The sequence below is a fragment of the Anarrhichthys ocellatus genome, unplaced genomic scaffold, assembly GCF_004355925.1.
Source record: "Anarrhichthys ocellatus isolate YVR2014 unplaced genomic scaffold, GSC_Weel_1.0 scaffold13, whole genome shotgun sequence".
Classification (NCBI taxonomy): Eukaryota; Metazoa; Chordata; class Actinopteri; order Perciformes; family Anarhichadidae; genus Anarrhichthys; species Anarrhichthys ocellatus.
Genome location: NW_022280043.1, coordinates 5,373,096 through 5,387,192, shown reverse-complemented (window position 1 = coordinate 5,387,192; position 14,097 = coordinate 5,373,096). Strand labels below are relative to the sequence as shown.

Genomic DNA, 14,097 nt, shown 5'->3' with positions numbered 1-14,097 from the left:
GGTTTTAGACATCAATAGAAGTAGACAAATTTTAATTTGAATCATAGATCATTTTCTTTCAAAGTTTATATTGCACTTTTAGAGTAGAGTTGCGCCTTTTGAATCACATCACACAGTAAAATGCTTAAAAAGCACATTGAGATACACACCAACGCCTTACCACACAGCCACTAGAATACTTAACATGTGGTTTAGAGGAAGCAGAGAGACAGAGGAGAAATCTTCATGGGGAAGTGTTCTGTCTTTACCGATTACATGAGTCGTACTCGCTGGACACAGGTCTGGGAAAATTTGTGGGTTTTATTTTTTTTCAAACAAAACAATATTGACACATTTCCTCTGCATTGGCGTCTGCCTGACAACAGGTTACATAACTACATTGTCAGATGAATAGCCGGGTCTGAAAGACTTTCCCGGCAAATCGAAAGTTAGAGAAATAGAAGAGAGGAGCTATGGAGATGCAGGACATCGCTAAAGAGAAGGAAAGAAGCAAAGAAGATGAAGGAGCAAGTGAACCGATGCTGGAGGTCAAAATTGAAGGTTTGAATTAAACTTATTTGATACCTATAAATGTATCTGTATATCTATATATAAACTTAAAGTTATGCATGCACCTTATTAGTGTTGTTTCACAAAAATGTTTTATTTTACATATTTCGAAAAAGTAGAATGAAATGAGCGTACATATTTTTTATTTTTTTTTTAACTTAAGAGCTCATTCCAGATGGTTTATTTCTGTTAAAATATGTCTGTCTGTGTTTTTGTCTCACTTTAGAGGAAGCAGAAACGGACCACTACGCTAAACTACAAAGTCAATCTGAGGACATCTATTCGGAAGCTGTACATGGTGGCACTCCATTTAAAACAAGATCAGGTACACTTTAATAACGAAAAAATAAAAATAAAATCAGGTCCTTTATTTAATGTACACCTGAAACGCCCCAAAACAGCATCTTTCAGCATGCATTTAAGCCGGCCTGCCTGTTTTTATGAAAAAATAAAAGGTCTTTATGGGTCTTCCATAACACATTGTTTTAACACAGCTTCATCAAATAATTCACTCATATTTTAATTTTAATTTAAAGTAAAAAAAACCAAAAACATTTCAGGCTGTTTTATCAACTTCCCTACATTGCCGAGTATTTCAGGAAGTGTTTCCATGTTACTGTACTGTCTCACTTCAGTTTATAAGAACGACTTGAGTGTGTCTTAGAAATCACATTCAAATAAAAAGAAAAGAAGAAAGCAGAAACAAAAGGTGTGATAGTTTTAAACCACATCAGCAATCCTTCAAAAAAGTGTACGACTAAACTATAATCAACCATAAACATTACAGTGAGAATGTCTGCTATGGTTTGATTGTTATGGCTTTAGAGATACCGGCTGTAGAGCTCCGACATTGTTTAGTTAAACAGCTTTTCTTTTCCTGTTAGGAAGCCAATCAACCTAAAAAGCCGTAACAATATGTAAAGAAGAAAAATCTGTATTTTCGCTACATCTTTCATGAATACCATCTCCAAAAGGCTTAGTTTGAATTATTTCAGAAAAACTATAAAATCCTCACAACTTTATTTTTTCACAATTTTATTAAAAATATATTTGTTAGTACTGTATATTTGCAGCACAACATAACAACAAAGCTAACATTTAGCTGAAGTTGCTGCAATTAATGATTCTTTTTTTTCAACCAATTAATTCATTTTGAGGTCTATATAAAGTCCAAAAATGGTAAAGAAATGCACACCACAATTTCCCAGAGCCCAAGTTGAAATTGTTTGTTTTGTCCAAACAGCCCAAAAGCCAAAGATGTTCAGTTTACCATCACAGAAGAGCATTTCTGCTCAAAGGTTACTCAAATTATTAATTATTAAATTGGTTGGCTGATCTGTTTATTCATTTCAAGTATAATTTGCCTAAGATTTATTCTTCATTCTTGTAAGTGTTCTACTTACAAAACTGATTCTTAATGTTAGTTCAAAGATTGTAATGTGGACATTCACATTAATACACAGACTAATACAATTAGTTTTTTTGCATTAAAAGTTGTTTACATCCTTAATTTTGGTGAGCATGGGAAAAAAAACATCTTTCAACAAAATAGTTATTCATCTTGAGAGCAAGCTCTTAATTATACATGTGAGTATATCTATAATACAACAACACGTGATGCAACACCAATTTAAAAAAAAGAAAGCAACGACAGCGAAATAGCACAACAGTGTGTACCGTTGAACAACACGCCTCTAATTCTGATAGTTATTAACATGCTAAATAAGTAATAAGTAAATGAAGCGCACTAAAGCTACTGCACTATAATTTACTCTCTTTTCTTTGACTCGGTAGAATTACATTTTTGCCCTTTTGTGTACAAGGATAATATTATATTTTTGTTAGTATTTTTGAGGTTCAAGAGGCAGCAAGAATCTCTGAAGTGTGTTGAGGGCTGATAAATTTCTGTATCAATGGTGACTGTGTGTTCTCTCTGTGAACTGTGTCCGACATACACTCGTCTGAAATGACCTCAAAAAACACATCCTATCTGTTGTTTTGGAGAACGGTGTCTTTAGGTGCTATCTGTCTGTGACTCTCACACACTCGTTTTCTTCAACCGCTAAAAACAGAATGTCTAAAACTAGGGTCCTCTTTGTCAGAACTCTAGACACAAAGACCAAAACACTAAATATCCTACATCTTTTACAAAAGCAAACACTTAGTTAAAAGCCAAATGAACTCTTCCAAAAAGGGTATTTTTGTATCACAACTTAACACACAAACACCAACTAAATAGCTCTTTAGTCAACAGCCCATTGATGTGCTAAGTTTAAAACAACTTTATATATTTACATTGCTGTGAATACTATGAGCAATGGGAAACATTATTCTCAATACTGATATCAGTGTCAGACACAATTTCTTTAATTGAAGATGATATGAACATGTACTGTACTTTAAGCAAAATACAATATGTTACAATTACTTTCTCTAACTCTCTAGAATAGGCCTCCGTTGTTGTGCACACCAAAGAGCAAACTGGAATCCTATTAAGAGTGCTCAAGCTCTGATTTATAAGTGATTCAATTGGTTATAGGTATTCTCACAGGTGCATTCTGGGTGTAGGTGATTGATAATTGAGTGTGGTATTTCAATGGCAGTGTTTTAGTTTTTGAATGATGTGTCTAATGTGTGTAGTTATTTGCAAAAAGTGTTTTTTAGAATTTCTAAAGACAATGTGCTTCTGGTTCATTTAAATAGTCAATAGATACGCGAGTTAGTGGTTTCACTAACTGTGCCACAAGTACCGTTTTTTGTGTCGTGGCAATTGTACAAAAAACTGTAAAGGGAGAGACAAAGAGAGATACAGTAAAAGTTTTGGAAATTGAGAGACAAGCCGTGCTCTGTGCTCCGTGAATAACTTGGGAATCAGTGAATGTCATGCTGCTATGGCAACGAGACAAGGGAGGAGGAGGAGGAGGAGGAGGGGGGGTGGCCTGTGTCTTAAAACTGCACTCAGACGTGAGTCAGCAGGAATAGGCAACCGGAGCAGGACGGAGTAAACAAGCCTTATCTCAAATACCAGGACACTTTTCTCAATGTACATCAAATTTTATCGCAGTTATGGCGAGGATAAAAAAGAAGCCAGTGAGAACTTGTCTCCTGAGTCCAAGTTATCTGTTGAAATGGACGGGGGGAAAGGTAGGCCAGAGCCTTGATGGTGGCTTATGTTTGTGCTTATTATCAAATATCTCTGAAATGATGTTTTCCCCTTTAGGCAAACAGACTGAGGGAAACACACGGGTGTACCGTGCTGCATGTTTATTCCTCACCATAATCTGCCTGGTCCTGCTGCTGGTCATCATTATTCTCAGCATGAAACGTGAGTATCTGCAGCCATGGATCATGTCGGCACTGTAAAAACAACACCAGAGCAGATTATTAGTGGACTGTAGGTTTCACTGGCAGTGCAGAAATAATATTTAAAAAATGCCAGGATCACTTTTGTTCTATTTTTGCTCATAACAGAGAACAATTTGAGATATAAAGTGTGTCTGATTGCACTGCTGCTGCCTGTGGGCATCATTGTTTTCTCTCACAACTTCTCCCACCGTGCTCTGCTTTCTAGTCCAAACTGGCTCCACAGTGTGCCCGGAGAGAGCGGAAACTACAGCAGTAGACAGGGGAGGTGCTCGAAACTGCAGCTATGAGGAGTGCCTGGATCTGTTCCCCAGCACTCAAGCCCAAGGTGAGTGCGATGTCCTTAGTAGAAAACCTTGCACAAGCCAAAAAAACATCTAAATCGAAAGAAAAACAAATGATTCTTTCTCAATCACCATGTGTCTGGTGACGGTTCTGCTTTCATAGTCACCCAAATTGTTTTTTAAGGCGTCGGAGGAAATTCATGTGCTTGTTTTTAGAGAAATGAGAAGAGTTTAATTTAATTCACAAGGTCAGTTGACTTTAATCAGCTTTATTGTTTCCTCTGACAAAAAATCATTTGAGAATGCTATGTGATGACACAAAAACACATACGCACATTCAAAAGCACATGCATGTATGTACAAAATATGGGCAGACATGAAAAAAACAAACCCAAAAGGAATAACAAAGCTAATTGGAGAAGGAGGAAAAGTCTGCTTCATTATTTGTGCAATGTAGTCCACATTAGTGAACTTTTGTTTTCCTTACTGGAGAACTTTCTGCACAGATCCCTCTCTCCTGCCACATCTGGGCTGTCGGCAGTGCGCTGATGGGTGGCTGACTTTTGGCCGGTCTTGTTTTTACCTGTCCACCTTCAGGCTGAGCTGGGACGAGAGCCAGAGGAACTGCACCGCCAGAGGAGGAGCTCTGGCTGTTGTTACCAGCCGGAAAGTTCAGGTGGAGCTCATATCACCTCCTTCTCTGACCATGAAGTGCAACCAAGCAGTTCATTAATGGTGATAATTTTGGTAAATGTAAAAATGGTGCTCTCTCTTCTAGAATTTTCTGACTGAGAAAAGTAAAATGATATACTGGATCGGGCTGAGAGAAAAAGGAGCCACATGGACCTGGGTCGACAACACTGTGCTGCAAGAGAGGTGATGAATGATTGATCGATCGACTAATCATCTTAGCTGTAGCACATTTCATCTTTTTCTTAACTATGTCAGATATTTGGGTTGTAAGGATGAGTTAGAAAAGGGGATACATTTATTTGTGTAATTGCTCTTTATGTATTTGACAAATATACTCGGTGGCCAATTAAAAACACACAAAGGCAGGAAGTGAAGCGATCTGCAATGAGAGGTTAACAAAATAAAAACATGAATGAATGACATGAAAGAAACAAAACAGAACCTGAGAGCAGAGTGGGACTCCGCGATTACTGTGTGATAGTCAATATTCTTTTCTTTTGTTTGCAGTTACTGGGCAGAAGTTCCATTAGAGGGGGATTGTGGGATCCTCACCAAGGACAAATCACCTGAGAACTGGATCAAAACTCCCTGCAATTCCGTCTCCTACTTCATCTGTCAGCTGCAGTTTTGACAGCATATGTCTCTCTTTTTTGAAACAGAGTAATGAGCAAACCAATCCTCTGTCAACAAGCATCAACTCTCCTCCATAACATTTCAAATCATATCTCTTTCCGCTTTAATCAGGAATATCCAGCAAAGAAAGATGATGAAGCTTTTTAGATGACAGTTTTATATTTAACACTTGAAGAGCTTTTATATCTGATTGTATTATAATATACATATCATACTTTGGTTTAGAATTGTGTTGCCTAATTTGTATTCTAACATGTCAGTTATGCTTATAAGCACTAATCACTCAGGCTCTGTCTTATCTGTCTTATGATTCTATTAACTGCTGTCTGACTTTTCCACAAATGAGGGCCAGTAAGTTTGTTTCAACAAAGTTTTATTCTCATATAAAAACGTTCATGCAGCTACACAATAAGTTCAATGTCTATGTTTCACTTTATTTTAGCTGAGCATATATTACTGCTACACATGTTTTATATTGCGATAAAAATAACACACTCTTCTTTCGCATAATACTGCAGGAATAATTGCACAGTTGAATATATAGGCAGATTGAGTCTTCGACTTGCAAGTTTGTTCGATGCCTTACGTGTACTTCATATGTTCAGGACTGTGAGATGAAGGCCTCTGGGACTGCTCTTCAGGCAGAATCGCTTCCTAAACATATTTAATGTCCTGGTCCTCCTCCGGCTCTTCCTGCTCCATCTCCATTCCCAAAGCGCTGTGGCGAATCATGTGCCACCCTTCCAGAGACCTCCTGTTGTTTTTAGGTCTGAGCGTGGGGGTTCCTGAGATGGACCCCTTTGTTGTGTCCGTCTTCTCCAATCCCTCATTTTCCTCGTCTTTGGAGAAAGCCTTGACGTAACGCCGCATCTTTTGCAACATTGGGTCATTTCTGTCCTCAACCCTACAAAGAGTGAAAACATCGTTACAGTTGCTGCAAGGTAAATACTCTCACCACTTAAACGATCGTAACGATGTTTTAAAGGGAGCTTTTGCTATTTAGTTTTACACTCAGGAAGTTGGAAACAAGTGAAACAGTAGAATCAAAGATATCCTGACTTTTTGTCCCCCGTATGCCTGAAGAGACACCTACATTTTCTATAATGCAGCTCATTAGCGTCTTCTGTTGGACTTTCCTCCGTTGCTTCGTAAAAAAACTCACATCTTTCAAACTCCATGCAGACCTTGCGTTATATTTTTTAATGACATCAGAAAGCAGAGATAAACTCTGATGACGTAATCAGATTTATTTTCTCAGACTTGAAAAAACTCCACAGAAGACATAAAACTGTGTTCACGGGCTGATTAATACTCCCTATGAGTAGTAAACTAATATGTAAAATCGGTGGAGTGGCCCTTTAATATACCTTTTGATAAACCACATAATGCAGCATGTGTAAAGCTGTAGTGGCCCTTATGTATACGTGGAGGAGGCGGGATAATAATAGATCTGTGAGAGTGAGAGTTGTGTTTCTTACTCGCAGCACAACAGGACTTGTGGCTGCATTACACATTACTACTTAGATTGTGGTCAGTGGACAATCTTCTTTCTGTATGATTATTTTGAGCAAAAATAGCAAGCCTAAAAAAAGTCTGAGGTGATAATGTTTATTCACGGAACAATTTACATTAATTATTTCCATTTTTGCTATTTCAAGTAAGGGTGTTTTTGGTGAGTTTAAAGGCTCTGAAAACCTTTTCTTTTTCAGCTTTCTTATGATGACCAACGGGGTCCCACATGGACACACTATTTTGTACCAAAGCTACTTTTTTGATCAGGAAACACATTTTCAGCGGCTTTAAAGCTTTTGCTTTTGTTTCTGTTCCATCTCACCTGAGATACCAGCGCTCCCTCAGACCGTAGTTCAGCCCACACACCCCGAGCCGAGGCCACAAGCAGCGGGGCAGCTTTCTCTCCAGCATCAAAGTTGTGGCTACCACCTGTACAACATCATTACAGCTTTTAACCACGGCACACTAATGCATGATGGTACGTTTCTATGCATTTATGTTCGTGTCCTTAGATACAAGTCCATATCTGTGTGTGTATTACCTGAGTCCTCCAGAGCTCGTCTCTCTCCTGGGCCACCCTCCAGTGTGTGTCACTCATCATAGCTATCAGAAGATTGAGCAGGAGGATGTAGGAGACCACAGAGAAGGTGCAGTGCAGCACATGGACGATCGGGGGAGTAGCGATGGTGTGGTCCACAGGCAGATCTATGAGGCCCACGCTGAGCTCAAACTGGGAGAAGAGGGTGATGGGGAAGGAGCGATATGAAGGAATGGAGTCGGGCTCCTGGGTCATATACACCATCCATAGGGCTGAGAAAAAGTGTGTGAGGGAGTAGAAATGTTATTTCATTTCAAGAACTTCTTATATTTTAAGCTTTGTAAGGGTTAAATACTTGTTTGTACATGTAACCCAAAATATACTCACAGGTGGAAAAACCAATGAGCACAATGAAACTCAGCCACATAAACTTTGTCAGGTCTCCAAATATAATCTAGGGGGAAATGAGACACATGGTAGGTCAGTCTGCAAACACAAATAGGTGAACCTCAAAAACCAAAACAACAACTGAATACATCTGCTTCAAAAACATTTTGGTACAGCTGTGTGTGTGTGTGTGTGTGTGTGGGTGTGTGTGTGTGTGTGTGTGTGTGTGTGTGTGTGTGGAACAAACAGCTATTTCTCCATGACTCAGAAGCTCTTACAGCATGCACCACTGTGTCTGAGTCCTACCTTTTGTATCATGATGACATAAGGGCCGAGCATTTCAAAACCTCGGGCGAAGAACATTACATTGCTCCAGCCGAGAACTAAACACACTGCCATCACCACAGCCTCCCCCTGCACCTCGCAGGCTCTGAACACACACAGCAGCACCACCAGGCACGCGTAGCTGATACTGGTCAAAACAACAACAGACAGGTTAGAGGGTCTTTCAGAACAGTGCGCTTTATTATACTGCTAAGACGTGTTTTCTACTCACAGGATAACATGGAAGGGGCCTCCCAGTGCTGTTTGGCCAAAATAACGCTTTGCCCCGACTCTCAGTATATCAGGGATCTGTTGGAACAGGGAGTACAGGAGGATGTGGCAGTGCAATATATACATATTTATACAGTATGTAAGAAGATGAAGCATGATCCGTAAATTCACCTCCAGCAACAGAATGACAAAAGCTCCCAGGATGCTGAGGATCTCACCCGCTAGCCGCAGGTTGTCCTCATGTGTCACATAACTCTCCTGAGGGAGGAAACAAAGATGTATTCATATTTTAAAAGGTACACCATTATTAGACTGTGTGTCACATGCAGGTGCACAGTTTGACATTTGCACATGCACAGTATACATATGATAACATATAAGGTCCAAGTATGAGCTAAAATAGGGTATTTTTTGTAGTTTATCAGTTTTTGTGTCATTAGATTTTAGATTTACTTCATCTTTATCATTAGGACTGGATATGTATGCATAAACAGGGTTTCTGTACCCCCCAAATAGTCCTTGGGGTCCAGTGATGGGCAAAGTGTTCAGATCTTTTACTTAAAGGTCTAATAGTGTGTAGGTGAACAACGGCGGCCGATGCGGAAACACAAAAATGTGAATGGCCCTTTGTAGAGCCAGTGTTTGGTTTGGCCGTTCTGAGCTACTGTAGCTCTTCGTATGTAGAAAAAAACTGCTCATTCAAAAGTAACACAAACACACAGATTCTTATTGTCGGATGATTATACACTAAAGAAAACATACTTGATAATATTACATTCAATTTCTACCCTAAATGCTACTCTCTGTATCTTTAGTTAAAGTAGTGACACCACAGTATGAAAATACTACAAGTACAAAATATCACATGTATGTATCCACACACCTGGAGGGTTTTCTGGACACGGATGGTTTTGTCCATCTCTGACTGTGTGTAGTTCTCCGGGGCGTCCTTCAGAGGGCGATATGCACAACACAGTGTGAAGGTCCCGATGTACAGCAGATACAGTAACAGCAGCAGCCTAACGCAACAAAAGGAGAGAAAAACAACATGTGTAAAAGCAGACTGGTAATGTGTACTGTTCAGATATTTGACTCCGGATACCAAACTGTACCTGAAGTAATGTTTTCCATACAGGTTCCACTTGATACTAACCAGCTGCCTCACAGGGGTCACTTCCAGTATCCTTCTAGCCTGAAGAACACAACTAGATTCAATTTCTTCACACCACATCAACGATGTTATCTCTCACCAAACTACTTTGTATTGCACCTCTTTCTGGTGACTGCCCACGATGAGCTCCAGCACTGACATGTTGTCGGCCCATGAATCGATCTCCGTCAGGTCGTACAAGTTAGACGTCAGAGGGCCCAGACTCCACTGGACCACACGCCTTTTACTAACCAGGTGCTGAAAGGCCTGAGAAAGACAGACGGAAGCTCAGCAGTGAGGACAGGATTAGTGAAATAATCTGCTCCACCTTTCATGTTGGGTTTTCACCCTGTGACCCCCCCCCCCCCCTCTCAGGCTTCATATCACTCACAACAACGTTTCCCTCTTTGGCAGCCAGTTTAAAGGGCGTAAGGCCTCGATAGTTGGGCACCATGTCGAGTGGCACTGACTGGTCCAGCTCCACATCGCGTGCCATAATCAGGTCAATGGCCTGGCACGCAATCGTCTTGTTGGGCTGCAGAACCAAAATGTGAAGTACGGTGTTACCTAGACAGACAACAAAAGAATGCAGAAAGAGTGTAGACAAGGGACAAGAAGAGACAACAGAAGGCTATTAATAATCAAAATATCAGACGGTTGTAAAATTATTCTGGACTCTTCTCCAACTCTCCTACAAGAGGAGGTATTTCATACCCCGGTAATCCTGGACCCTGGTGCTGGCCCCGCCGTCGATTACCATGGAGATAATGTCCTCGTTCCCGGCACACGCAGCAAAAGACAGGATGTGCTCACCTGTTGACCAAATGCACATTTTGAAAAACGCCATCTTTTTTTTTTGTCACTATGAACACATACATTTTTTACCTACACATTCTTTATGGGCATTTCGGGGTTACTTGTAGCTACATCCACCACCATTACCCCTTTTTACTGTAAGCATGCTGACTTACCATAGTATATGAGTCCTCCTATCCTCTTCCTGAAGTAGAGACCGGTGACTCGAGGTGTAGCCACGTCACCCCCACGACTGATCAGATGATGAACCATATTGATGTTCTGATTCACAACAGCGATGTGGAGAGGAGTAACACCTGAGACAGAGTAGGGAGAACATTGTACTTCAGTCTGCTGTACATCAACTGTTCTCACATAAACTTGTGTGTCTTGCTTAGCTGTTACAAGTGGTGGAAGAAGCATTTAGTAATTTACTTAAGTAAATTATACTACACTACAGTAACTAAAGCTGTCAGATCAACATAAAAAATACAGTATTTTCTTTTGAAATGTAGTGTAATAGAAGTATAAAGTAGCATAAAACAGCATTAAAGTACTTAACATTGTGCTTGAGTACAGTACTACAGTAAGTACTTAGTTACTTTTCATCACTGACTGTAACCCATCCTAATAACATGTCTGCATCAAATTGAATCATGTTTCACTCTCTTAAAGTGAGTGTTAAGAGTTCACAACTGTAAATTGTTATTATATTGTTTATTGGTTAGATGCTTTTGTAAATAATTCACATTTTAGGTATTAAAACTTTGACTCATATGAAGTGGGAAAGTGATTTGACTGGAGTAAAAGTTAACTAACAGCTAATCTGTGTTAAGGTTTGTTTGTTATTTGTTTGTTGTGATGCTGTTACTCGCATGTATTTGCTGTTATTTACACTAAAATCCTCACAAGTTTTGCTACTTAGTTGAATTAATGTCCTGTAGTAAGTTATCATATCTGCCACCTTCAGAATTGTAATAAATGCCTCTTGAGAGATTGATTTTTTTGAGGCAAACTTAAACTTTACATATAAATAGTCCATTGTCAATTTTAACTGCAATTTCTTACGTCAAATGTTTCTTAATTTTAAAATATCCCCTTTTATTCTGAAAAAAAGAAAATGCATAATGTATCCACATTTGAAGTGATGTAGTACAAAACTGAACTGACTGGATTAAACGTCCCTCAACCATCTTCTTTTTGTTCATTTCTAATTTCTCATCTGAGCCTGTCTATGAAATCCTTTTTTTTAATTTTCTTAGTTGCCGACCATAAAGCTGATAAGTTCACTCGTGTACACGTTGAATGAAATAGCATGCTGTGTGTTTGTGCTTGTTTCTGGGTCAGTGAGTTTATGTGTGTGAACCTTGGAAGAGCTCGGAAGTCATGGGCTCGTTGATGAGTTCAGGAGCTCCGTCCATCAGAGCCACAGCGGCGTCCAGGTTATCAGTCATCACGGCAACATGAAGCGCTGTCTCACCAAGAGCTCCTGAGTGACAGGATTACACTTTCACGCACTACAACTGACACAGCACTACTCTGAAATAACAGCAGTCCCAGCTTAGTCTTACCTCTCTCAAAGATATTAGTGGATGCACAACTCAGCAGTTTCCTGATGCAACCAACACTGTTCTTTTTAGCCGCATAGAAGAGAGGAATGTCATTTATGCTGCAAAAAGACAGAAGAAAACATGTACAGTAATTAAACAATTTAGGCCGTACACCTTCATGTGATCAATTTTGACATAATCTAATTTATTGTTGGAAACTGTTGGAAAATGGTATCTGTTATAAGTTTTGTACTTTTTGGTGTGTAGCAGAAACGTCTCATCCAACATCTCGTTCCATCCTTTCTTGTTTTGTAGGCGAAATCTCAGCTGGCTCCACCAATGGTTGAGCTCGCTCGGAGCAGATCTGGCCAGAGACGGAGACATTGACACCTGTTGTTCAACTGGAAGAGATAAATGAAACGTGAGGCGGGGACACAGAAAAAGTCAGAGAAGCAGTGAATTAAAAAAAAAATACCAATGAAATAAAGTGCAGAATCAGACAGCCATCATTTTATTCCAATAAAAGAAAGTGTTTCAATCTCACCCTTAGACAATAAAAGTGTCACTCCTCAGCTTCTGGTGATCCTCAATCATAACCATCTGTCAAAGTTAGAAACAACACCTGTGAAATGTCCCTGAAGACAAGTGAAATCCCTGTGGCATCACCGTTATATATGACCCCAGCCATGAGGGAGGAGACACGTGGAGGGCTCGAGAATGAATGGGTGGAGAGGAAGGATGAGTCAACAGCGGACAGGTAAGACAGAGAGAGTGATGCGATGATGAGCAGGTAGACTTTCACCGCAGGTCAGGAATCCCACAGGGAAAGTTTGCGCTTTAAGATTCAACTCCTTTATCATGCTGATCTGAAATGATTGGCTGTATTCTGTCACCTTAAAAGTGAAGTGACAATGGTCCAGTCCCTAATCTCTCAGTATATCTCTCGGTTACCACCAGGCCTGTCTGCATTCCACCAACTACCACCAAAGCCTGCAGGGCCACTATGAAAATTCTGCAACATCATGACAGTCAACACATTGCGGTCATTGTTTCTAGTGAACCGTTAAAGCAAACCTGTTTGGAAATTGCAAGCTTGTATCTCTGAATGCGGGTTTGTAAGTTAAACCTGATATTAAAGCATGATTGTCCAAGTTGCATTATTTGTGATGTTCTATTAGTGGCCAGAATTCTCCTGAGGAAACTGGGATTGTTTGGTGGAGTAAATCTGAACATGATGTATTATTTTCCAACATGTTGCAACTTGTACAAACACAGACAAACAAACTAGTTTCATTCATAATGATTTAACATGTTGAGTGCTATTGATGTGTCAACAGGAATGATCACAAACACGGTAATTGCCACATTACAAAGACCATAATGATCATTTGGAGGTTGGAAACATCATGTCACTTTTCCTCTGAAGGCGGAAAACAAAGCTCATGTTGCACTGAATCTTGTTTGGTGAAGTTATCGTTCTTTATTCCAGTGAGAGTTGATTTGTCAAAAAAGGCGAATCACAGATTCAATTTACATGTGAATTATCTGTAAACTGCTGAATCAGTCGACTTTTACAACCTCTCTGGTTATCCGGGATGTAGTGTTGCCGCTGTTCTGCTGCACCATTTATAGGTCATGACTAACGGGCTGGTCAACCTCAGGTTAAACAGGGTTTAGGAAGACTCTATAGGAGGCCCTGATAATGGTTGCCGACGTGGCCGTCATTTAGTATTGTGGAGATAATAGCTGTTTACCAGACGGAGAGCACCATCTTTAAGCAGTGTCATAAAGACCGGTGGTTTCCAGTCTGTTAATGTCTTTATAAAGAAACAATAACACCATAAAAACATGATTTTGTGGTTTTGTGTGTCTCCTGTTTCTGGACATACGTACCAGCAGTTCTTTCACAACACTTTGTTAATATGAGTCGGGACACCACAGCAAACAATTATTACAGACATCTACATTCATGACAGTCGACAGATGCTCCTATTCAGAGTGACTTAACACAATAGAGCTCAATAATCATTACTAAAACAAAGGCATCACACACCGTGACTTCAACACAGAGTCATCATTTAACACATG

General features: G+C 39.8%; 2 protein-coding genes across 3 annotated transcripts; one reads left to right on the top strand and one right to left on the bottom strand.

Annotated features, from left to right (window-relative positions):
• The first annotated feature begins 71 nt into the window (after positions 1-71).
• Positions 72-5,934, top strand: LOC116386517 (C-type lectin domain family 4 member E). Of its 2 annotated transcripts, XM_031852814.1 has the most exons (7): positions 72-540; positions 776-874; positions 3,770-3,874; positions 4,121-4,240; positions 4,703-4,872; positions 4,975-5,072; positions 5,397-5,934. In XM_031852814.1, exons 1-7 carry the CDS (start codon positions 453-455, stop codon positions 5,518-5,520), a joined length of 804 nt encoding a protein of 267 aa, XP_031708674.1. In that variant the 5' UTR covers positions 72-452; the 3' UTR covers positions 5,521-5,934. The 2 variants fall into 2 exon arrangements, with proteins under 2 accessions (XP_031708674.1, XP_031708675.1); XM_031852815.1 differs by lacking the exons at positions 72-540; positions 776-874 and adding an exon at positions 3,492-3,693.
• On the bottom strand, positions 5,879-12,636 carry trpv6 (transient receptor potential cation channel, subfamily V, member 6). The gene is made up of 17 exons (XM_031852861.1): positions 12,554-12,636; positions 12,263-12,410; positions 12,031-12,128; positions 11,826-11,948; positions 10,636-10,776; positions 10,379-10,477; positions 10,056-10,231; positions 9,785-9,931; positions 9,627-9,706; positions 9,398-9,533; positions 8,686-8,772; positions 8,516-8,592; positions 8,266-8,431; positions 7,960-8,026; positions 7,576-7,844; positions 7,357-7,463; positions 5,879-6,426 (listed from the first exon to the last, which is right to left on the bottom strand). The coding sequence occupies exons 2-17, from the start codon at positions 12,391-12,393 to the stop codon at positions 6,177-6,179; spliced, it is 2,154 nt and encodes a 717-aa protein (XP_031708721.1). The 5' UTR covers positions 12,394-12,410; positions 12,554-12,636; the 3' UTR covers positions 5,879-6,176.
• Positions 12,637-14,097: the final 1,461 nt, after the last annotated feature.